The 25,315-nt window shown below is 45.0% G+C and overlaps 1 protein-coding gene across 3 annotated transcripts in view; it reads left to right on the top strand.

The window, feature by feature from the left end:
- STK25 (serine/threonine kinase 25) overlaps positions 1-24,202 on the top strand; it is a 108,866-nt gene extending 84,664 nt beyond the window's left edge. For 2 of the 3 annotated variants that reach the window (XM_040427935.1, XM_040427936.1), the window contains exons 3-12: positions 9,547-9,777; positions 10,226-10,282; positions 13,289-13,397; positions 13,543-13,700; positions 13,794-13,979; positions 17,089-17,234; positions 17,337-17,439; positions 18,966-19,037; positions 20,991-21,121; positions 23,989-24,202. In XM_040427935.1, coding sequence (XP_040283869.1) covers positions 9,556-9,777; positions 10,226-10,282; positions 13,289-13,397; positions 13,543-13,700; positions 13,794-13,979; positions 17,089-17,234; positions 17,337-17,439; positions 18,966-19,037; positions 20,991-21,121; positions 23,989-24,007 — 1,203 coding nt within the window. In that variant the 5' untranslated portion in view covers positions 9,547-9,555 and the 3' untranslated portion in view covers positions 24,008-24,202. Of the gene's footprint in view, positions 1-7,365; positions 7,850-9,546; positions 9,778-10,225; positions 10,283-13,288; positions 13,398-13,542; positions 13,701-13,793; positions 13,980-17,088; positions 17,235-17,336; positions 17,440-18,965; positions 19,038-20,990; positions 21,122-23,988 lie in introns of those variants that run through there. The other variant, XM_040427934.1, reaches the window with a different exon arrangement.
- The last annotated feature ends 1,113 nt before the right edge of the window (positions 24,203-25,315 follow it).

The raw sequence follows: 25,315 nt of genomic DNA, 5'->3' as shown, positions 1-25,315 counted from the left end.
CTTCACATCTGATGATCTGATCTGACTGAGTCTCGGACTCAGTGCCGTTGCAGTCTCACTCTCTAGTCTCCACCCACCGCCGCCGCGTCCCCAGCCCCGCCCCGCCCCCAGGACCTGACCAGTTGAGTCAGACTCATTCAGACTCAGTGGCAGTGCTGTGCATAAATCAGCACGCCGCTAGTCGAGACTAGCTGATTCTGATTCATTCAACTACTGGCAGCAGCTGCTTAAAGGGCTTCTGTGACCCCACTAGTCATTTTTTTTTTTTTTGCCAACTTAAATTCCTTATAATGCGATATATCAATATATAATGCTCTTACTCATTTTGGTTGGGCAGTTTCTTCAAAAAACGGACTTTTATAATATGTAAATGAGCTCTTTACCAGCAAGTAGGGCGGTTACTTGCTGGTAGCAGCCGCATCCTCCTTTCATAATGACGCCCCCATCTCATGTTGATTGACAGGACCAGCGAACGTGCTCGTCCTCTGGCTGGCCCTGTCTGCGTTCAAGATCTGGCGCCTGCGCCGTACCTGTCCTCAGTCGGCGCACTGAGAGGAGGACACTCACTCGGCCGCTCCATCCTCAGTGCGCCTGCGCCGAGTGTAGATGCGATGTCATCGGCGCAGGCGCATTGAGGATGGAGCGGCCGAGCGAGCGTCCTCCTCTCAGTGCGCCTGCGCCGACTGAAGACAGGTACGGCGCAGGGGAGGGTGATCTGTGGTATCATTACACTGTTATAGGGGGGAGGGATCTGTGGATGATACTCTTATAGTGTTATAGGGAGGGGGATCAGGGATCGGGGGTCTGTGGATGTCATGACACTGTTACGGGGGGGGGGGGGGAATCTGTAGATGACACTGTTATAGGGAGGGGGATCTGTAGATGACACGATTATGGGGGGGGGGGGGGGGATCTGTGCCACTATGTGGATGACACTGTTAGGCTCCATTCAGACGTCCGTAACAGCGGCAATGTGCGGGTCTGCATTTTTTTTTCGGGAACGGAATTGCGGGTCCGCATTTCCGTATACGGCAGCACGTCGGGCTGCCCTATAGAAATGAATGGGTCTGCAATTCCGTTACGCAAATTTCGGATGTGTGAATGGGGCCTTATAGGGAGAGGGATCCCGGTATGACACTGATATGGGGTGGATCTGTGGATGACACATAGCATAAGATGCTATAAACGGTATGTGTCACCCACAGATCCCCAGGCAGCTAGGACATGTTGAAATCTGAGTGATTGGGGTTTTTCTTCCCCATTGCGGTTTTAGGTATTGGGTAAAGTATCGCAGCATTTCTAAACGTACTTGTGTAAATGTATCGTTGTTATACCTGCCCCCCCTACTTTTGTCCTGGCCCCCAGTGTACCCCCCCAAAATATGAAAGCTAGAGACGCCACTGCTTATAAGGTCTTCCATTCTCTGGTATTGAGCAATCTCCTCAATCCATTCCTCTAGAGTGGGAGGAGAGGTGGATTTCCAATGTCGTGAAATTACTGCCTTCACCGCTTGAACCATGTACTTCAGGGAGTTCTTGTAGGCAGGGATAATCAGGTCAAGCACAAATAATAAAAGAGCTTCAGGGGCATTCTGGATAGGAAAGCCCGTTACCTCCCCAATTATCCTGTGTACAAGGTTCCAGAAGGGACTCAATATGGTGCAATGCCACCAAATATGAATCATCGTGCCCTCCTCCATCTGACACCTTCAGCATCGATCAGACACTGTGAGGAACCATTTATGAAGCAATGTAGGTACTCTGTACCACCTGGATTGGACTTTATAGTTTCTTGAGCCTTAGTGGAGATCAGTGCTTTGTGTGATAGAAGGAAACATCTATTCCATTGGGAAGAGGCGAGTTGGATACCAAAGTCCTGCTCCCTGGCCCGGCAGAATGAAGGAGGGCACGAAGAGCATCGGCTCACCAGTAGTTTGTATATAGTGGATATGTTCCTGAAGACTGCCGAGGGGGAGATGCACATTTGTTCGAACGCAGACAGGGTTCGGGATGGTGTGTGGGTTTTACACAAGGAGGAATGGAAATGCTTGAGTTGTATATACTCAAAGGAGTTGCGAGATGTTGGAGTGGGGGTCCCAATCAGTTGAGACAGGGGTTTCACTGAGGAACCCGATAAGACATGGTAAAATCTTAGCGGGCGGGTCCGCGTGCCCTGGAGAAAGGTCTGAGTTGAGCAGCCCGGAGGGAAGCAGGGATGATCGGTTATAGGGGTCAGGGGACCTCTGGGGTCGATTAGGGAGGCTTGGCGACTGATAGATGCTAATATCGCAAGTGTATGGTGAGTTGTGAAGGATAAATTAGGAGTGGGGCGTGGGGCGCCTATCAACCATGGTACAACTGCTATAGAGCAAGGGGTGAGATCACGCGCAATGTGTACCCATGACTTAGATGTGTCAGTACGAATTAAGTCTAAGAACTTCTTGGAACGGGTCAGTATTTCCCATTTAATTCGTGGCTTACTCGGTGCCCACACAAATTGCGTAAAACATCGGCGTATATGGGCCCAGAATGTGGACGGGATACGAAGGGGGATGGTCTGCAGGAGATAAAGTAATTTAGGGAGCATGGTCATTTTAGAGATGCTAATCCTGCCAAACCAGGAAAAGTCCCAGCTCTTTCTGAAACAGTTGGAGAAGGGGGGTAAAATTTAGTCTAAAGAGCTGCGTCAGGTCAGCGGTAATTTTTATGCCTAGGTATGTTATTCTGTTTGGAGGCCATGCAAAGGGGAAGGAGGTTTTAAGGGAGGAAACCATGGTGTTGGGCAGAGAGACATTAAAAGCCTCAGACTTGGACATATTGATTTTAAAATTGGTCCAAGCACCAAAACGGGATCTCTCATGGAGCAAAGAAGGCAGGGAGATGCAGTGATTGGAAACATAGAGCAGGAGATCATCTGCGAACGCCGCACATTTATGTTCGCATTCCCCAATGCTGATCCCCGAGATGTCCGGATTAACTCGTATAGAGGTCATAAGGTGTTCCATGACCAGAATGTAGAGCAAAGGTGACAGCGGGCAACCCTGACACGTCCCATTATGGATAGAAAAGGAGGAGAGAAGAGTGCCATTGATTTTTACTCATGCCGAGATTTGCTGGTATAGACAGAAAACCCTGGCCTATGCACAGCTGAGAGTGGGCAGTATGAATGGAGTGCCAGGAGATGCGGTCGAAGGCCTTCTCTGCGTCTAGGTGCGGGTCTTTACCTGATTTTGGGATGACTGCTATATGAGCCTCAGTGGCCTGCGCCAGGAAGGGGAGACCCGGGGACACCGCGTTGAACACCTGGAGCAGGAAGGGGGAGAGAGAGGTCGCAAGAGACTTATAAAATCTGGCCATGAGTCCACCAGGGCCCGGACTCTTCCCCCTGGTAAGGATTTGAGAACCACCTGAAGTTCTAGCTTGGTAAATGGTGTTTCCAAGCTGGTCGATTCTAGTGTGGATAATTTGGGAAGCTGGGGAGGGGGTTCAGGTGTTTGACCCGACCGTGTTGGAGAAGCTCGGGGCATGTTGTAGAGTTCTGAGTAGTAGGACCATATGATTCTTGGGGTTTTTAACAGCGGGGATATTCGAGGCAGCCAGTTTTCCCCTAAGAGCTCTTGCCAGCATACGCCCACTCTTATTTCCATACTCGTAGAATTTGCTGCGACATAGTTGGATCATACGTTTATAAGACGCTTCTAACAAACGTTTAGCATCTAGCCATGTGTTTTGGAGGTCACGCAGGGTCGGCAAAGAGAGTGCTCGTTTGTGGGCAAGTTCCAAAGAGGCAACCCTCTGCAGGGCCAATTTAGGGCAGTGCGCTTTCTCCTTCTTGAGACGAGAGCCATGTTTAATGAAAATTCTGCGCAGGATGCATTTCAGGGCCTTCCACTTCATTGGGAGAGGAGTGGTGTCCTCACTGTGGTCCGACAAAAAGTCTGACACAGTGGTTGTAAGATCAGCAGCGCACCCGGGGTCAAGAAGGAGGGATTCATTTAACCGCCATGTCCACTCATTTTTCCTGAGAAAGGGTAGGTTCAGGGAACAAAATATTGGGGCATGGTCCGACCACAGAATATTGCCGATTTGTGTGGATTCCAGCCACGTTAGGGCAGACTGTTGGAGGAGAATATAGTCTATGCGGCTTTAGGAGTAGTGAGGGGCAGAATAAAAAGAGTAGTCTCTATCAGCTGGATGTTGGAGGCGCCAGGGATCGCATTTTTGCAATTGAAGTAATGCACTTTTGACTTTTTAATTGTGGAATAGGGGAGAGATGCGCGTCCAGACGAGTTATCTAGCATGGGATCTAGGGTAAGGTTAAAGTCGCCACAAAAAACAACCGTTCCTCCGATCAAAGGAAGGACTGTGTCCACTAGGTCTGATAGGGAGGAGGTCTGGTTTTGGTGTGGGGCATGGGCGTTAAGCAAGGTGAATTCACGTCCACCAATTAGTAATGAAAGGATCAGGTATCTGGCTCCAGGGTCAACAGTACAACCTAGTACCTGGTGAGGCAAGGACTTGTGAATCGCTATGGCGACCCCCTTCGTCTTGTTCACCGGATTATTTGCAAGGTGCCAGGTTGTGTATTGTCGATGTCGTATGTCAGGGGTAGCGCCCTCCTTAAAGATAATTTTATTTTTTTCAGATCTGAAGTCACTTTGTGAGGCTTACATAGTAGAAGCCACCCATAAATGACCCCATTTTAGAAACTACACCCCCTCAAGTTATTCAAAACTGATTTTACAAACACTTTTAACCCTTTAGGTGTTCCATAAGAATTAAAGGAAAATGGAGATGACATTTCAAAATTTCACTTTTTGGGGCAATTTTCCATTTGAATCCATTATTTCTGGTAACACAGAAAAGGTTAACTGCCAAACAAAACTCAATATTTATTACCCTGATTACTGAAACACCCCACATGTGGTCGTAAACTGCTTTATGGGCACACGGCAGGGCGCAGAAGAAAAGGAGCAACATATATGGTTCTTGGAGGGCAGATTTTGCTGGACTCATTTTTAGACGCCATTTCCCCCTGATACACCCCTACAGTGAAAACTCCCAAAAAGTGACCCCCCTTTCGAAAACCATGGGATAAGGTGACAGTTTTATTGGTACTATTTTGGAGTATTGTTTTTGAATGCTCAATATTACGCTTTTTGTGAGGTAAGGTAACCAAAAAAATGGCTGTTCTGGCACAGTTTTTATTTTATGTTTTTTACAATGTTCACCTGACAGGTTAGATCATGTGATATTTTTATAGAGCAGGTTTCTATGGATGCGGCAATACCTAATATGTGTATTTTTTCTTTTATTTTGGTTTTATAAAATAAAAGCATTTTTGGGAAAAAAATCAGGTTTTTGTGTCTCCATTTTCTAAAAGTAAGAATCAATCACAGCAGAAATTTGCTTTGCTCAAAATATATTTCTTTTAATTCAAGAAGGTAAGTAATGTGGCAATATGTATGAACGTGAGCCGAAAACGTTAATGCATATTGCCGCATTACTTACCTTCTTGAATTAAAAGAAATATATTTTGAGCAAAGCAAATTTCTGCTGTGATTGATTCTTACTATTAACTTGGGGTGGGAACCCTATGCACAGCCTTCATTCTGCAGGGAGCGACAAAGTTTGTGATTTGATCCATTTTCTAAAAGCCATATTTTTATTTATTTATTTGGGTAATTGTCTCATGTAGGGGCTCATGTTTTACAGGATGAGGTGACGGTTTGATTGGTACTATTTTGGTCTATATTGGACTTTTTGATTTTGGCAGCGTTTTTTTTTTTTTTACGGCATTCACCAGACTGGTTGGATCGCGTGATATTATTATAGAGCAGGTTGTTACGGACACAGCGATACCTAATATGCCTATTTTTTTATTTCAGCTTTATACAATAAAAGCAATAAAAGCATTTTTGGGAAAAATGCCATTTTTTTATTTTTTGGGTTATTGTTTTAAGAAGGGGCTCATTTTTTGCGGGATGAGATGACGGGTTGATTGGTACTAATTTTAGGTACATATGACTTTTTTTTATCACTTTTTATACGATTTTTTGGGGAAGTGCGGTGGGCAAAATTGCAATTCCACCATAGTTTTTCATTTTTTTTATGGCGTTCACCACGCGATAAAAGTAACGTGATTCTTTTATAGATCAGGTCGCTATAGGAAGAAGTTAGATTTTTTTATTTTACACTTTTTGGACCCAGACTCACTTGGTTCTTGAAGATGCAGTGGGTCTGATGGTTCTACAATACACTGTGCAGTGTACTTTCACTTAGCTGAAAGGCTGATATACCATGGCAAGCTGGATGCCTGTGAAGGCGTCCGGTTGCCATTGGGACGGTGCCACAGACGCGCAGCGGCCCGATGGAGAAGGGAGCTCCCTCCCTCTGTTAACCCCCTCCATACAGCGATCCCTGCGGAACAGCATAAGCCCGCCTCCTGGTGCTCCAATAGCTAATTTGCATAAAAATAAAAATGTACATTTCTCCAAAACACCTGCACCTACAAAAAAGAAAGACAAGTAGTTTTTTACTCATCTGGATCAACCCTACCAGGCAATATACCCGGTTTAATGGGGTCGATCCTGGTGACAATGTCTTTAACCACTTGAAATATGTAAGAGGTTATGCCACGTTTATATGTTATCCCCTATCCACAGGATAGGGTGTAACTTACCAATCGCTGGGGGTCCAACTGCTGGGACCCCAACCAATCACGAGCACGGGGACCCGTTCCCTCAGTTCTGATGGAGTGGTAGGTCATTCTTTCTCTATGGTAGCACCAGAGATAAATTACTATCCACTCCAATTCTATGTAATAAAAAAATCTCCATTCCGCCACCCAAAAAATACAATGAAATTGGGGGTAGACGGAGAAATTCACTTTGAGAACTCAGCAAGCCAAAAGGTTACATTGTACTATGGTCACTAAGGCCCAAAACACCCCCAGTCATGAAAGAGTTTTATTCTCCACTGCTGATGCTCTGGGGGCTCCTGGGCCCCTTTGTTTACATCCCGGGGGCCACAGTCTGGTGACGCCAGTACACAAGAACTTATAGCAAAGTCTAAACAGAGCCATTATAAGCAGAGGGGAGCGCCGCATCACACCACAGGCGGGTCAGTCAGCCTTCCAATTTCCCACTCCCAGAGCGGTATCAATGGACATTACGTCACGCCAAAATCCGGTCACATGACTTAAATGTCTCCGTTCTACGTCCCAACCTAGCTACTACAACTCCCAGAACACCCCGCGACTCCTGCTTATGGGATTTGTAGTTCTCGGCGCCACCATGACAAGGTTTGACGGCTTTCTAAAAAACTACACATTCCGAGATATCCCGGCGGCAGTGACGTCACTACGTGTGTGACATTAGGGTGGGGGGTGCGCCCTGGAGCATTTTTTCTCCTATGTACAGAGACGACCATCTGCTAAGACTCTCGTGCACTGCTCCGTCTGCAGACTATGGGGCAGCGGCATGGCAGCAGGCTTGTCATAGACTAGTATAGAGGGCAGCCGTGGCTCCATGGTGCCTGAGGATGTAGTGCACACTGTGCTCGGGGTCAGCGCCTCCATACACTACACCCCGGACATACACTAGTGCTGTGTACACTGCAGGTCATCGTCGTACTACTGTGACTGGAAGCTCATTGAGTAGACATTACTAGTGCAATCCCCCTGCCTGCTGCCAGTATCTCACACTGAGGGGGTACAGGGGGTGAGCCATGTGGGGGGAGGCGTGTAGCCTGTGCCGCAGAAGCCTGTTCTCCGTCTACGGATCAGTGATCGCTCATTGAGCGGACGAGATTGCAACAGAATGGCTCATCTGCGAGACTTCCCGGCACAGGTAACTATCTGGTACCATTATACCGCACTTCATTACATCATCCCTACTACAACTCCCACTAGTGTATAACCCCCTGATGACAGCTTATATCCCTCGCGGATGTAAATGCTCTAATACCAGCCCGCTACAAAGCCATGTTACCCATCTGACCCCCCCCCCTCCCCCCCCCCTTTGACCTGGTTATTATAACCCTCACCAATGTAAAACGCTCTGATGCCAGCCCACTAAGAGGTTACCCATCTGATTTCCCCCCCCCCCCCCTAGACCTGGTTAATATATCCCTCACCAATGTAAAACGCTCTGATGCCAGCCCGCTAAGAGGTTACCCACCTGATTCCCCCCCACCCCCAGACCTGGCTATTATATACCTCAGCACTCAATAATCCTCTGATGCCAACACTCTATGAAGTTACCCATCTGATCTCCCTAGACCTGGCTATTATATCCCTCACCAATGTAAAACACGCTGATGCCAGCCTGCTAAGAGGTTACCCATCTGATTCCCCCCCCAGACCTGTCTATTATATCCCTCACCAGTGTATAACCCTCTGATGCCAGCCCTCTACGAAGTTACCCATCTGATCTCCCTAGACCTGTCTATTATATCCCTCACCAATGTAAAACACGCTGATGCCAGCCTGCTAAGAGGTTACCCATCTGATTCCCCCCCAGACCTGTCTATTATATCCCTCACCAGTGTATAACCGTCTGATGCCAACACTCTACGAAGTTACCCATCTGATCTCCCTAGACCTGTCTATTATATCCCTCACCAGTGTATAACCCTCTGATGCCAGCACTCTACGAAGTTACCCATCTGATCTCCCTAGACCTGGCTATTATATACCTCACCAGTGTATAACCCTCTGATGCCATCCCGCTAAGAGCTTACCCATTGGATCTCCCTAGACCTGTCTATTATATCCCTCACCAGTGTATAACCCTCTGATGCCACCCCGCTAAGAAGCCATGTTACCCATCTGACCGCCTTTTCAGTTCTTCTCTTATTGCCGCTGCCTTAGGATTGTTGAGGTTCCTCTCTCATCTGTTGAGCTGTGGCTGCACCAAGTTTCTCCAAGGTTGAAAATGCATCACATCTCCCTGATAAACCCGCCTTTAGTACACCGCAAGCCTCTTGTATGACACCTGTCGAAGTGTTGCCTTTAGGCTACCTGCACGCCGGTGCGGATTTCTCTGTGTTTCCGCACTAAATGTTGCATGCGGTTTGTTATGCGAATTTGCAGCAGATCTCACCCTTACACCGGGAAGGGTTAAATCCACACACAAAAAAAAAATCCCACGAACAATTAACATGCTGCAGATTTCTAAATCCTCACAGCAGGTCAATTTCCAGACAGAAAAAAGAGCAAAGTGAACATGAGATTTGTCTAATCTCATACACATTGCTGCTGTATTATGCTGGGGTTTTTCCGTATGGAATCCACGCATAAAAACCACACGTATTCCGCAACGTGTGCAGGTGGCCTTAGGCAGTCGTGTCATTTTAATGGTGCAGTTCAGAAAAAGAAAGCTGAAGTCTGGTTGATTTAGGAAACATGTCTACAGCCCGATCCAGTCTTGATACATAAGGACCATTGACTTGGTGCGGCTGATGTCTCCATGCTAAGTCCACCAGTGGTGATGTGCGTCAGCCCTTGTAAGAAAATACCGATTTCTGGATAATTCTTCCTCTGTAGGGTTCCAGAATGGATCCAGAACGCCTTTTCACCAAGCTTGAGCGCATTGGGAGGGGCTCCTTTGGAGAAGTGTACAAGGGTATAGAGAACTGCAGCAAAGAAGTGGTGGCGATCAAGATCATAGACCTGGAAGAGGCAGAAGATGAGATTGAGGACATTCAACAAGAGATCACCGTTTTGAGCCAGTGTGACAGCCCTTACATTACTCGCTACTATGGCTCCTACCTGAAGGTGAACCCATTAACCCTTTAGAATAGAGCTTTGTCCGCAGACTGTATTCCCTTTAAATTCAGTAGTATGATGGCAAAGCTCCTGGCGTGTACACCTAACATATTCACATTGCCAGATTGAACCTGTCATGTGTCAGTAGCTTTTTTTATTTTTACTATATTTTTCAAATGTATGATATTTAATACAGAGGTGTCCAATAAAAAGGAAAAAAAAATATATTTTAGTAATAATTGGAGTCAGTGGGGGAAGTTTGGCATTAGGAATGCGGTGTGTGCCCATATGGTGCCTCCACGTCATGTGGCGGAAGGCACATGAAAGTACGGTATGTGCCTGTAGCAGGTGTCATCTTCATTGGTCTGTACTCAGTTTCCAGAAGTAATTTGGTTTGCAAGGTTCATGTATCTGATTAGTTTTCTGTCTTGTCCCTAATTTTCTTTGTCCTTCTTAGGGGTCAAAGCTGTGGATCATCATGGAGTATTTGGGTGGAGGATCTGCACTGGACTTGGTAAGAATATGTATTAGGCCTCATTCACACGTCAGTGTTCAGTCAGTGATTTCCATCAGTGATTGGGAGCCAAAACCAGGTAAAGATCTTTCCCTTCTACCTTATGTCTGTGGAGGCTCCAGTCCTGGTTTTGGCTCAGAATCCCTGATGGAAAAGACTGACAAAAACACTGACTGTGTGAGGCATTAGTGTCACATCTAGTAACATCAGAGGGCAAGTATACATGTTCAACCTCTGACAGCGGGTTGTCGTATACGCCACTCTATAGGCATGCAGCTAATAGGCGAGTATATCACGCAGGATACTTTTCTACAAGATATGCCATACTACGTGTACATATACTGTGGGAAAACATATGCCAACGCTCTCCGGCCCAAACATATGCCAAAGGGCCGCTCTTGTGGTCCTATGTATGCCAGAGCTCTCACACCGCATACTGAGAGAAGAAATTCGGTCAGAGCCCTGCATGGATGTGTGCTGCTACTTCTGCTACTTAAGGATAGGCGTTCAGAAGTCTTAGGCCCCTTTCACACGGGCGAGTATTCCGCGCGGATGCGATGCGTGAGGTGAACGCATTGCACCCGCACTGAATCCCGACCCATTCATTTCTATGGGGCTGTTCAGATGAGCGGTGATTTTCACGCATCACTTGTGCGTTGCATGAAAAGCGCAGCATGCTCTATATTCTGCGTTTTTCACACAACGCAGGCCCCATAGAAGTGAATGGGGCTGCGTGAAAATCGCAAGCATCCGCATGCAAGTGCGGATGCGGCGCGATTTTCACGCACGGTTGCTAGAAGACGATCGGGATGGAGACCCGATCATTATTATTTTCCCTTATAACATGGTTATAAGGAAAAATAATAGCATTCTGAATACAGAATGCATAGTAAAACAGCGCTGGAGGGGTTAAAAAAAATAAATATTTTTTTTTAACTCTCCTTAGTCCACTTGATTGCGATGCCAGCATCTCCTTTACTGAACAGGACCTGTGGTGAGCATTCATTATAGGTCAAGGACCTTTGGTGACGTCACTCCGGTCATCACATGGTACGTCACATGATCTTTTACCATGGTGATGGATCATGTGATGACCGGAGTGACGTCATCAAAGGTCCTTTACCCAGGTCCTGAAGAAAGAATACAGAAGGAGATGCCGGCTGCGTTATCAAGTGGACTAAGGTGAGTTAATTTTATTTAATTTATTTTTTAACCCCTCCAGTGCTAGTTTACTATGCAGTCTGTATTCAGAATGCTATTATTTTCCCTTATAACCATGTTATAAGGGGAAATAATACAATCTACAGAACACCGATCCCAAGCCCAAACTTCTGTGAAGAAGTTCGGGTTTGGGTACCAAACACGCCCGATTTTTCTCACGCGAGTGCACTCGCGCGGAAAAATCGCGGGTGTTCCCGCAACGCACCCGCCCCTTTTTTTCCCGCAACGCCCGTGTGAAAGAGGCATTAAAGAGGTGGTGCAGCCAATATACATTGCTCAAAAAAATAAAGGGAACACAAAAATAACACATCCTAGATCTGAATTAATTAAATATTTTTCTGAAATACTTTGTTCTTTACATAGTTGAATGTGTTGACAACAAAATCACACAAAAATAAAAAAATGGAAATCAAATTTTTTAACCCATAGAGGTCTGGATTTGGAGTCAGACTCAAAATTAAAGTGGAAAAACACACTACAGGCTGATCCAACTTTGATGTAATGTCCTTAAAACAAATCAAAATGAGGCTTCAGTAGTGTGTGTGGCCTCCACGTGCCTGTATGACCTCCCTACAACGCCTGTGCATGCTCCTGATGAGGTGGCGGACGGTCTCCTGAGGGATCTCCTCCCAGACCTGGACTAAAGCATCTGCCAACTCCTGGACAGTATATGGTGCAACGTGACGTTGGTGGATAGAGCGAGACATGATGTCCCAGATGTGCTCAATTAGATTCAGGTCTGGGGAACGGGCGGGCCAGTCCATAGCATCAATGCCTTCGTCTTGCAGGAACTGCTGACACACCCCAGCCACATGAGGTCTAGCATTGTCTTGCATTAGGAGGAACCCAGGGCCAACCGCACCAGCATATGGTCTCACAAGGGGTCTGAGGATCTCATCTCGGTACCTAACGGCAGTCAGGCTACCTCTGGCGAGCACATGGAGGGCTGTGCGGCCCTCCAAAGAAATGCCACCCCACACCATTACTGACCCAATGCCAAACCGGTCATGCTGGAGGATGTTGCAGGCAGCAGAACGTTCTCCACGGCATCTCCAGACTCTGTCACATGTGCTCAGTGTGAACCTGCTTTCATCTGTGAAGAGCACAGGGCGCCAGTGGCGAATTTGCCAATCTTGGTGTTCTCTGGCAAATGCCAAACGTCCTGCACGGTGTTGGGCTGTAAGCACAACCCCCACCTGTGGACGTCGGGCCCTCATATCACCCTCATGGAGTCTGTTTCTGACCGTTTGAGCAGACACATGCACATTTGTGGCCTGCTGGAGGTCATTTTGCAGGGCTCTGGCAGTGCTCCTCCTGTTCCTCCTTGCACAAAGGCGGAGGTAGCGGTCCTGCTGCTGGGTTGTTGCCCTCCTACGGCCTCCTCCACGTCTCCTGATGTACTGGCCTGTCTCCTGGTAGCGCCTCCATGCTCTGGACACTACACTGACAGACACAGCAAACCTTCTTGCCACAGCTCGCATTGATGTGCCATCCTGGATAAGCTGCACTACCTGAGCCACTTGTGTGGGTTGTAGACTCCGTGATCTGTCTGCACCACAAAAAAATAGAACATGTTTTATTTTTTTGCGGTGCGGAGGCACGGACAGAAACACCTGTTCAGTTCCAGATTGCGGACCCAAGTGAATGGGTCCACATCTGTGATGCAGGGTGCACACGACCGGTGCCCGCATATTGCGGACCTGCTGTTTGCGGGCCGCAATACAGCCAGGCAACGTGGCCCTAAAGCGAGTCATTACCTCATCTTCTATTCTTTCATTGCTGCAGTTAAAACCTGGCCCGCTGGAGGAGTCCTATATAGCCACAATACTACGAGAGATCCTTAAAGGTCTCGATTATTTACACTCCGAGAGGAAGATTCACAGAGACATCAAAGGTGAGGTCCAGGGGGCAACATTTATGGATAATTGATAGAAAATTTTATCATGGGGGGGAAAACTATTTCCTTCTTTCTAAATGGTAAATGCTTTTGTATTATCAATTGGCTAGCAGCTTATGTAATGTCCTTTTTGCATTTTTAGCTGCTAATGTGTTGCTGTCAGAGCAGGGTGATGTGAAGCTGGCCGATTTTGGGGTAGCAGGTCAACTGACAGACACTCAGATCAAGAGGAACACCTTTGTGGGAACCCCATTCTGGATGGCTCCTGAGGTCATCAAGCAGTCTGCCTATGACTTTAAGGTTGGGTTGCCTTACAGCGTCATTGTTTTTTCCATAAAGTATTGTTTCTTTACTGGTTATTTAGTCTTTTTTTTTTTTTTTTTTTATTCTCAGGCAGATATATGGTCTCTGGGCATTACAGCCATTGAGCTGGCTAAGGGAGAGCCTCCATACTCTGACCTCCATCCTATGAGAGTCCTATTCTTAATTCCTAAGAATAACCCTCCTTCTTTGCAAGGGCAGCACAGCAAACCATTTAAAGAATTTGTGGACGCCTGTTTGAACAAAGATCCCCGATTGGTGACTATTTTTTAACCTATAAGTTTATTATCTAAAAGCTAAAGGATTTTAATATTGATGACCTATCCTTAGTAGGTCATCAGTATCAGATGGGTGGGAGTTCACATCGAGGCAGCGTCTGCCAATCAGCTGTTTGCAGGAGCCGTGGTGCACCAGAACTAGCACAGGTCCATATGGGTCTAAGCTTGCAGTACATTTCCGTCTGCTACATAGTGTACAACGCATGAATGGGACTGAGCTTGCAGTAAATGTCCCAGCCGCTACACGGTGTACGGAGCTGTGCTAGGTCTGGCGCACCATGACTTCTGCAAACAGCTGATTGTCAGGGCTGTGTAAGGGACTGTATTTGCCTGCTCCTTGCTGGTTTGTTCTGGTTCCATGGATACCAGGCTGTCTTCACTGCACTTTTGGTCTCCACATGTAAACTTTCTGCACAGATGCGGCCATGTGCACCTCTGCAGCCAGTGAGTGGCCTCAGTGGTGATGTGTCCCCAGGTGACGCGTCACTGCTAGAGTTAAAACTGAGCAGCAGGTAAGTATAGATCCCTTCACAGGTTCAGCGGGTGGGGTTAAAAAAAAATATATAAAAATAATCGTGGACAACCTCTTTAACCCCATACCAGCCACTACTGAAGCAGACTTCGGATTCCTGTTTAAAATGTTTTTAAAGTCGTAGAATCTAAGCCCGAAGTTATGCACCAAAGTCTCGCTCGACTTCGGACTTAACAAATTTTGCCTTGTGGAAGCACATACGTTTTAATGCTGTATGCAGACAGGTCTCCATACAGCATTAAAACTAAGTTCTTGAATGAATCGACTTCGGATCTTGGATCCAAAGCTCTATTCGCTCACCCCTAGTAGCAACCTGCTCTTTGAAAATAACACATGATCTGTCCTGTCAGGTGAATACCGTTAAAAAAACTAAAAACTGTGCCAGAACAGCCAAAAAGTGTAATATCAAGCGAACAAAAATTATTTGTTCCGCAAAATAGTACCAATAAAACTGTTACCTTATCCCATAGTTTCTACTGTAGGAGTCTTCAAATGCGACAGGGCAACTTAAAATTATCCCAGCGAAATCTGCCCTTCTAAATCCATCCATATGTTGCTCCCTTTCCTTCTGAGCCACCACATATGGGGTTTCTGTAAACTACAGAATCAGGGTAATAAATATTGTTTTGTTTTGCTGTTCACCCTTGCTGCCTTACAGAAAAAAATGGATTAAAATGGAAATTCAGCAAAAAATTATTTTCTCTATTTTCATTTAATTCTTGTGGAACACCTAAACGGATAACAAAGTTTGTAAAATCATATTTAATTAACTTGAGGGGTGTAGTTTCTACAATGGGGTAATTTATGGGTGGTTTCTATCATGTAAGCCCCACAAAGTGACCATCACTGCATTGATCCTTTAAGAAGCGAGTTTTGGAAATTCTTAAACATTTTAAAAATTGCATCTAAAATTGTACTCCATCTAACATCCCCAAAAATGTTTTTAAAGAACATTTACAAAATGACGGCAACATAATGTAGATATGGGAAATCTAAAGTAATAACCATTTTATGAGGTATCACTATCTGCCTTAAAAGCAGAGAAATTAAAATTTAGAAAATTTTTGGTAATTTATATATATTTTTTTAAATAAAGGTAATATATTTAGAATGAAATTTACCACTGTCATGAAGTAAAATGTTTCACGCGAAAAAACAATCTCAGAATGGCTTGCATAAGTAAAAGCATTCCAAAGTTATTACCACATAAAGTGACACGTCAAGTTTTTCAAAATTTGGCCTGGTCCTTAAGGTGAAAAATGGCTCTTGAAGGGGTTAGTACGATCTATCTACACTTTTGGAGGCAATTATTGTTTATTATTGCATTTTACTCATTTTTTGTTAAAAATCATATTTTCAGTTGGCCTTTTATAAAAATATTGAGCCATTCTGTCACAAAGGGTTAAAAGGAGTCTGTCACCTCCATATGGCCATATACAGTGCTTACATGGCTCTGTAGCACACCTATTCAGGATTGTAACGGTACCTTTGTTCTTTTCTTTAGACTTGCACCAGCAGGAAGAACGAAGTTTAATTCATATGCAAATGAGCACTCGCAAGTGCCCAGGGGCGGCGTCCAGTGTGTAGGTGCCCAGGCTGCTCTGCCTTCTTTTCACTTTACTCCTCCCCAGTCTCTGCCTTTGCCCGCCCTCCAAGTCCTTTACGTCATCGCTAGGTCCGGCCGAGGCCATGCGCACTAGGTGAAGCGATGCAGTGCAAAATGGGCATCACCGTGCGCATGCACCAGCCCGGCAAAGCAGATCTCTATACCTTGCGAAAAGTCTGTACCGGAAGTGACGCGGCCGCACAGGAATAAGGCGGGCAAAGGCAGAGACTGTGGAGGAGTAAAGTGAAAAGAAGGCAGAGCAGCCTGGGCACCGACACACTGAACGCCGCCCCTGGGCACTTGCGAGTGCTCATTTGCATATGAATTAAACGTCGTTTTTCCTGCCGGTGCAAGTCTAAAGAAAAGAACAAAGGTACCGTTACAATCCTGTATAGGTGTGCTACAGAGCCATGTAAGCACTGTATATGGCCATATGGAGGTGACAGACTCCCTTTAACTGTTTTTCTAACTGTGTGACTGGTACTTTCACTTTGTGCCCGTCATCTAATAACCCTTATCTCTAAACTAAGAGGTCATAAACACTTATTTAACCCACATCCTTACCAGTAAGATAAGGATTGAGCTTTAAGTGTTTATAATGTCAGAGAGCAGAGATAAGGAGCCCGTCAGCTCCCCAGATGACGGAAAAGACAAAAAATCCACAGGCTGCTACTAGAGCATGTCAGCTCTGTACAGATAAAAGGATTTCATATTTTTGTTTAAAGACCAATTGGAAAAATGATTTTGAGCTCAAAATAAATACAATGCGATGATTTTAAAAAAATGCCCCCAAAGGTGTACATAGCCTTTAAAGTCCTGGAATGACCCTCTTATATTTAGTCTTTTATCACTATTGAAATTCTGTAACAGTATGCCACAATAAAAATAACATTTATATAGAGAGAATAGCTGTCATATCTTCTACCGCATGTGTCGTGTCCTGTATTATAGAGGCCTACAGCACGGGAGCTGCTTAAACATCGCTTTATCTTACGATACACCAAGAAAACCTCCTTCCTTATGGAGCTGGTGGAACGATATCGACGCTGGAAATCTCAGGGCCACCGTGATGACTCCAGCTCTGACGACTCCGATTTGTGAGTTCATTTTGAAAGTGTGCCATCTCCCTCGTCTGTGATGCACGGTACTTGGATCCTGTTTTGATCTGTACCTTATTAATATATAATTTTTATGCCCAGAGACAATGAAGATGACAAAAATCAGTCCCAGACTCCTCACTGGTCATTTCCAGAAACCATGCGCCCCTCCTCCATGAGCCGGCTACAGTGGGGATACCAGCAGGTGAATATTTTATGTCCATCTAAAGTTCTTAGGGAAATCTGTCTTCTGAATTTGTTAAATCATTACTCCTAATATAAAAATAAATAAATAAAAAAAGTTTTGCATTCTGCTTATTTAGTGCTTGCATTTACTTTCTATAAGTGTATCCTGCCCACAGCACCACCTGCTAATTTACTGTAAGGCCCCGTTCAGACAGACGTATGGCCTCAGTGTCCGCATTGCAGACCGCAAACAGCGGGTCTGCAATACACGGGCACCAGCCATGTGAACTCCATTCTGTGGTACAGATCCATTGACTTCAATGGGTCTGTGATCCGCAACATACATACGGCAAAAGATAGGACATGTCCTATCTTTTGCGGTACAGTGGCACGGATTGGAAGCCCTTCCATGGGATTCCGGGTCCGTGCCTCTGCACTTCAAAGGTAGGATATGTCCTTTCTTTTGCCGTGTGTTGCAGATCACAGGCCATACGTTCGTCTGAATGGGGTCTTACCCTTAGCGAGATGCTTCAGCATTCCCCTTCTCCCGTGTCTTCTGTTTACTGGTTTACATTAAACTGATTTTGTAGAGAGTGAGGTGGTTTCTGAACATAAACATGGATTCTACAGGCAAAGAAAGGTAATTTAGTCTGTTGAAAGGTAAAGAAGATCCTGATGACACTTTAAAGGCTATGGACACCTTTTGGAGCCACTTTTTTTTAATTATAGATTCACATGTATTTTGGGCAAAACCATTTTTGTGATAGTTTTATTTTTTTTATTTTTTTTTATTGGCTTCTGTTTTAGGCTACTTTCACACTAGCATTTTCAATTCCGCTACTGAGATCCGTCATAGGATCTCAATAGCGGAAGAAAACGCTTGTTTTGTCCCCATTCGTTGTCATTGGGGACAAAACAGAACAGAGTTACCAGAATGCATTCCGTTCTGTTTGGTTGCGCTCCCATTGCGGACAGAATAACGCTGCAAGCAGTGTTTTTCTGTCCGCGATGTGGTGCGGAGCAAGACGGATCCATCCTGACTCACAATGTAAGTCAATGGGGACGGATCAGTTTTCTCTGACATAATAGAAAACTGATTCGTCCCCCATTAACTTTCAATGGTGTTCATGACTGATCCGTCGTGGCTTTATAAGAAATAATACAACCGGATCCGTTCATGACGGATGCATGTGGTTGTATTATTGTAACAGAAGCGTTTTTGCAGATCCAAGACGTATCCGCAAAAACCGCTAGTGTGAAAGTAGCCTTCTACATAGCAAATCGGTCAGACTGTCATCTAGTTTTCCATCTTCTCTCTTGACCTCTTCTGAATGATCTGAGCTGATTTGACCACAACGACATTTTCAATAAAAACCTTAAACCATATGAAATCTTTAGGAAAAAAGCAAAAACAAATTTGATATTCCATATGATCCCAGCCTTGGCAGTTTTTGCTTCTCCTAGTGTGATTATTACTGAGAACTGGTTTGCAGTTTATGAAGTAAATACTAAAACTTGAGCTTTACATTGTACTCTTCTCTGCAGCCATCAGAAGCTATAAAACGTTTGCCAAGATCCCACTGTTTATCGGCGCTTGTAGCTCCAGTATTTCAGGAGGTGAGCTGTTCTACTGTATTTAATGATGTACATATATGAAAAGCCAGTGATGGTGCCACCTACTGTTCATGAGTCGTTATTGCTTTCTTAATAACTTAAAGGGATATTCCCATCTCAGACATTGTAGAAATGAATGGGAGCAAGGGCCATGCAAGCACGGTTGCACTCCCATTCACTTTTATGGGGAGAGAGCTTGGTGGTGGCCTGACCCGAGGTCCTCCAGCCACCACCTTTCCCGCTCCTTTCTCGATATAGGTGCGGGTCCCAGCGGTGGGACCCACACCTATCAGACAATGGGGGCATATCCTAGCGATATGCCCTCATTGCCTCAGATGGGAATACCCCTTTAAGCCAATAGGGCCATACTAGGTGGTATGCTCTATTACAGAAGTGGGTCCTGTGTCTTGAAATGAAGACTAGGAGAACTGAGACCTTTCAGGAGCTTAAACTGAAAAACATTACAGAATCGCTCTGAGATTCGGTCGACTTACTGGTGAGCTCAGTTCCAGCAACATGAAAGTTCTTTGCCTCCAACTGGAGCAAGAGGTTTGAAGTGATGTTTCAGGATGAAGCAGTGGTTTGAGCTGACTGGTTTGTATCAAAGGAACTGTACAAAAGTCTGAATATGTTCCATATTTATCAGAAGGCTATTGTTGAAATTAAAGCCAAAAGACTTCTGGTTAAGGCTGGGTTCATGTCATGTTTTTGTCCCATGTTTAAAGAAAGTAAGAAAAAACAAAGAGGATGCAAACGTGTAGTACAAAAGCTTATCCATCCTGCACAGTCCAGCTATATATATATATATATATATATAGATAGATAGATAGATAGATAGATAGATAGATAGATATAGATATATATATAGATATATATAATTTTTTTTACAGTGGAACTTTATGGTGATAGATGCCACTGTGTGGCATTTGTCGTGGGCATCCATTTAATGTATACGTTAAACATAATACAAAAACACATGAACCCAGCCTAAGACTGTCGAATGAGATGCCAGCCCTAAACGGGTTTTCTTACTTAAGCAAATGGCATTTATCATGTAAAGAAAGTTAGTACAAGGCCCTTACTGATGTATTGTGATTGTCCATATTGCCTCCTTTGCTGGCTTGATTCATTTTTCCATCACATTATACACTGCTCGTTTCCATAGTTACGACCACCCTGCGATCCTGCGCCAACCACGTATCTGCTCTGCAGCGGTGGTCGTAACCCCTGGAAACGGTGTGTGTAATTTAATCGAAAAATGAATCAAGGTAACATGGACTATGACAACACATTAGTACAGGCCTTCTATTCACTTTCTTTATGTGATAAATGCCATTTGCTGAAGCGAGACAAGCCCGTTAATAAATGTGCCCCGGTGCTTTGCTATGGCAGCCTGTTAAAATCCATCATTAGTGCTACAAAAAGTCTTCATGTCGCACCGGCCTTATTAAAACTGGTTCAGAGATAAAGTGAAGTTGCTCAATCTCAGCCCCGCTCTCCGTTTTCAGGGGCCACTTTGAAATGAAAGCAGCAGTCTGATTAGTAGCTATGGGTAGCTGTTGCAGTTTTCATACATTTTCCTAGTTGTCTCCTTCAGGGTTTGCAGCAGCAGTTGTTCGGGTTCATGCAGGTGCGGATTGGCCATACACCTTACAGGGAAATTTCCTGGTGGGCCGATGCCCAGGGGGACACCTGGACCCTCCTCATGGCCGGCCAGTGGAAATTTTGGGGGATGTAGTTTGTGCTGCTGGCGAAAGTATTTTGTGATGGACTGTGGTATTTGGCTCTGTTGGGGTGGTATAATGTGCCACAATATGGTATTGCTGGCCCTGCCTTCCATCAATTTCGACCCAACTACAAAACGGGACCACTGTTAGTATTTTTTTCCAGGGCCACTTTAAGTTCCCAGTCCGCTTATGGGTTCATGGTATATAAATGTCTTTTCTCCACCCACAGCTGAGGGAGCAGCGCTGTGCCGGAGCGTTTGGATCCGTACAGGAACTAGAGAACGCCTTTAGCTTAGCAGAGGAGTCCAGCCCCGGAATCACAGACCAGCTCATTTCTCACTTGGTTCAGCGTGTGCAAAGGTAAAAGGCCGATCTTGGATATACCGGGTCTCAAACACTAGTGTAATAATGTCATTGTTGTCCAGTTGTGATATACTTGTATATTACAGTGCAGATTCGTCACTCACTCATAATGTAAAATGAAATCCGCTGTAATTTGCCATTCTGTCTGCGCACATAGTGATACTGGATGGCGTAGCCTTTTACTATGGATCACACATCGAGAGTTACTAGGAACGGCGTGTTAGATTAATCTTAGTCCTAACTGAACTAATCTGATTCCTCTGACACTTGACTAGGGATGCGCAAATTCCCTTTGGATGAAACATCTGAAGTCGATTCGCATAAAACTTAGTTCTAATACTGTACAGAGCAGGAGCTCCGTACAGTATTAGAATGTATTGGCTCCGATGAGCCGAAGTTATTGCTTCACGAAGTCTCGTGAGACTTTGCGCAATAACTTTATAAACAAATTTTTACTGTAACAAAAACCTTTCCCGAACTCTGGTTCGGTTCCAAGTGGTATCCAAGAGTTCGGGAAATGTTTTTTTACAGTACAAATAAATTTATGAAGTTATTACGCGAAGTCTGCGAGACTTTTTTTTTTTTTTCATTAAAGAGGGGATTCTAGTTAAAGGGGTATTCTGGTTATATCAAGTTATCTCCTATCCTGTGGCTAAGGGATAACTCTTATAAAAAATAAAAATATGGCTTGAAGTCTATGGGAGAAATCCCCTTTACATAAGAGAATCTCACTGTTTCGGACACCACCCCCCCCCCCCCCCCGCATAAAAAAAAAAAAGTGCGTAATCTGCAGTGTACTGGTTCCTTTAGATTGGTGGGGGTCTGACTCTTGTGACCCCCCCCCCTCCCCCACACATTGATCACAAGAATGGACGCTCCCCGAAACGTATCTCTGGTAGTTCCATAGAGATGAATGGGAGTGGCACTGGGCATGCTTGACCTTCTGCTCCGTTCATCGAGCTAATTGTTATCCCTTTCCTGTTAAACTTGATATATGGCTTACCCCGTTAAATAAAGAACAATTAGGTCCCTTGCAGACTAGCGAGTATTCCGCGCTGGTGCAATGCGTGATGCGAACGCATTGCGCCCGCATGGAATCCGGACCTATTCATTTCAATGGGTCTGTGTACATGAGCGTTTGTTTTCACGCATCACTTCTGCGTTTTGCGTGAAAATCGCAGCATGTTCTATATTCTGTGATTTTTCACGCAACGCTGGCCCCATAGAAGTGAATGGGGCTGTGTGAAAATCGCATCGCATCCGCAAGTGCGGATGCGATGTGTTTTTCATGGATGGTTGCTAAGAGATGTTGTTTGTAAACCTTCCGTTTTTTATCACGCATGTGCAAAACGCATTGCACCCGCGCGATAAAAACTGAACTGAATGCCCTTGCTTGCGAAATTGCGCATTTTTCACTGAACGCATTTGCAACGCATCCGGACCTAATCTGCTCTCACTTGTCTGCAAGGGGCCTTAGGCCCCTTTCACACGAGCGAGTTTTCCGTGCCGATGCAATGCGTGACGTGAACGCATAGCACCTGCACTGAATCCTGACCCATTCATTTCAATGGGTCTGTGCACATGAGCATTTATTTTCACGCATCAGTTCTGCGTTGCGTGAAAAACGCAGCATGTTCTATATCCTGCGTTTTTCACGCAGCCCTGGCCCCAAAGAAGTGAATAGGGCTTCGTGAAAAACGCATTGCATCCGCAAGCAAGTCCGGATGCAATGCATTTTTCACTGATGGTTGCTAAGAGATGTTGTTTTGTAAACCTTCAGTTTTTTTATCGCGCACGTTAAAAACTCATCAAAACGCATTGCACCCGTGCAGAAAAAACTGAATGCAATCGCAGACAAAACTGACTGAACTTGCAAAATGGTGTGAGTTTCCCTGAACACATCTGGAGCTAATCTGTCACGCTCGTGTGAAAGGGGCCTTACTCACAACGTAGTCCCTGGTAGTTTCCAGTGTTGCTGCTCTGGTCCTCACCACTGTTCAGTGTTTACAGCCTGCAATGGTGATGTGGCTGTATACCGCAGAGGCCAATGATTGGCTGCAGCAGTTACATGCCTTGTACTGCAATTTCACCGCTGCTTTCCATATCCAGAAACTGGAGGTGACGTCCTGAACAGTGGTGAGTGAGTATATGTTCCTTTCTTACTTTATCACATTTAGAGAGGCTTCCATGTAACTCAGACAACCATTTAAGGAGTTTGACGAAATCTGCTAATACCTGTTGAATGGGGTCATATCACAGGTCTGGCCTCTGAAACCCCAGTCAATCAACTGTTATTACCAAGGAAAGTTGGACCAGCCATATATTTCTCCTGTAGTGTGAACAACCGTGTGTCCACTTGAATGGGTCCGCAATCCCATCAGACAGTCTATGCACTCCTTTTTTGAGGTGCAAAGGCATGGGCAGAAAATCAATGGAAGCACTCCGTAGTGCTTCCGTGCCGCACCACACTTTCCAGATTGTGGACCCATTCAAGTGAATAGGTCCACATCCATGATGTGGTGCACAAGTGGCCGCTGCCCGTCTATTGCGCATGACCCCTTAACTGTAAAACATAAGTAGAGGAAAATGAGCAAGAAACCAATGGGCCTCACTTATCAAGACTAACGGGAAAAAAATGGCTTGTTGCTCATAGCAGCCAGTCACAATGCAGCTGGTGTTTTAAGAGCAGGTTAAAATGCAAGTTAAAAAGCAAAAAAAATAAAAAACTGAATTTTGTTTGTAAAATGGCTAACTTTTATTTCTACTTTTTTCACAACTCTTCATTCTTTTGGGTGAACAAATATGATCATGAAAACCTTCTGCCTAAACTGCATAGTGTGAACTGGGCCTGTTTGTCTCTACAGGTTCTCCTCTGCATCGTGAGTCCACAACATTGGTGCTCCACACTTTCCCCTCTTCATGTCCCAGCCTGGACCAGGACTACACTGTGAACGAGGACATGACCAACATGGCATTACTTCTAGTGTATTATTCTTTTATTTTTATTGTAACATAAAAAAATGTTTACCGATATTTCTCATCAGCACATAATGTAAAAAATAAACTGACATTTCATACATAAAACATGGTCTTTATATCCATTTTGCATTTTAGGCGAGCCACAGGCCTTCTTTACCATACAGAGTTGTAGAAATGAGGGGAGGGACTATTAGCAGGAGGCTATCCCCCAGGAGGCTATCCCCTAGAAGTAGGATTTTATTACAGTAGAAGACAAAAACATGCAATGCGACAACTCACTGCAATATAGAGTACAAAATTGCATAATAATTACAAGTGCTACACTATAAGTGAGAGATACTTGGCAAATCGTTTTGTACAAAATTATTTGAGCCCGTCTGCCGCACGTCAAGGCGATCTCTGTTAGACGGGTTCCTAACACTAAATTCTACCTGTTAGGTGCCATGACGGCTACCATACACTTCAGGGAGTGTAGGTTCCACCTAATTAAAATCAGCCTATAAGGCAGACGGGGTGGTCAGGAGTGCGTGACTGAAGAGGCAGCCACACCTCCAGTACAAACTGCGAAGAAAGACAAAAAAGGGGGTCAGTCAGCACATACCAAACCGCAGGAGCACATTGCTAGGGCAGGGAACAACATTAAAAGACATGGCACCTAACAGGTAGAATTTAGTGTTAGGAACCCGTCTAACAGAGATCGCCTTGACGTGCGGCAGACGGGCTTAAATAATTTTGTACAAAACGATTTGCCAAGCATCTCTCACTTATAGTGTAGTACTTTGTAATTATTATGCAATTTTGTACTCTATATTGCAGTGAGTTGTCGCATTGCATGTTTTTGCACGTGACTCGATCTGACAGTGTTTTGTTCTGGGTTTGAACAGAATCCCACCTCCTATTAGGTGTGGTTTGTTTGGTCATTGGGGAGGCTATTTATTCCTCCCTCTCCCTATAGCCTTTGCGGGTTATAGTTCTACCTTGTGTGAGCTTTGGATGCTTGGTGGATAGTCTGCTCCTTCTCGTATCAGATAAGTCTTTTCCCTTTTTTTCCCTCTTTTGGTTACTGTTTGGTCTAGGCCTTTAGTGGGGACACTAGCGCTTTCGGTGGTAGAAGGCGCTGGGTGTCTCTTACCCTTTTTCCCAATTGCTGATGGTCTGTTTGTTAAAGTCTTAGGCACGGGGACATGTGTATATCTACCATTGAGGTATGCA

The sequence above is a fragment of the Bufo bufo genome, chromosome 4 (assembly GCF_905171765.1).
Source record: "Bufo bufo chromosome 4, aBufBuf1.1, whole genome shotgun sequence".
Lineage (NCBI taxonomy): Eukaryota > Metazoa > Chordata > Amphibia > Anura > Bufonidae > Bufo > Bufo bufo.
The sequence above is the reverse complement of the archived record's forward strand: the minus strand, read 5'-3'. Positions and strand labels throughout refer to the sequence as shown.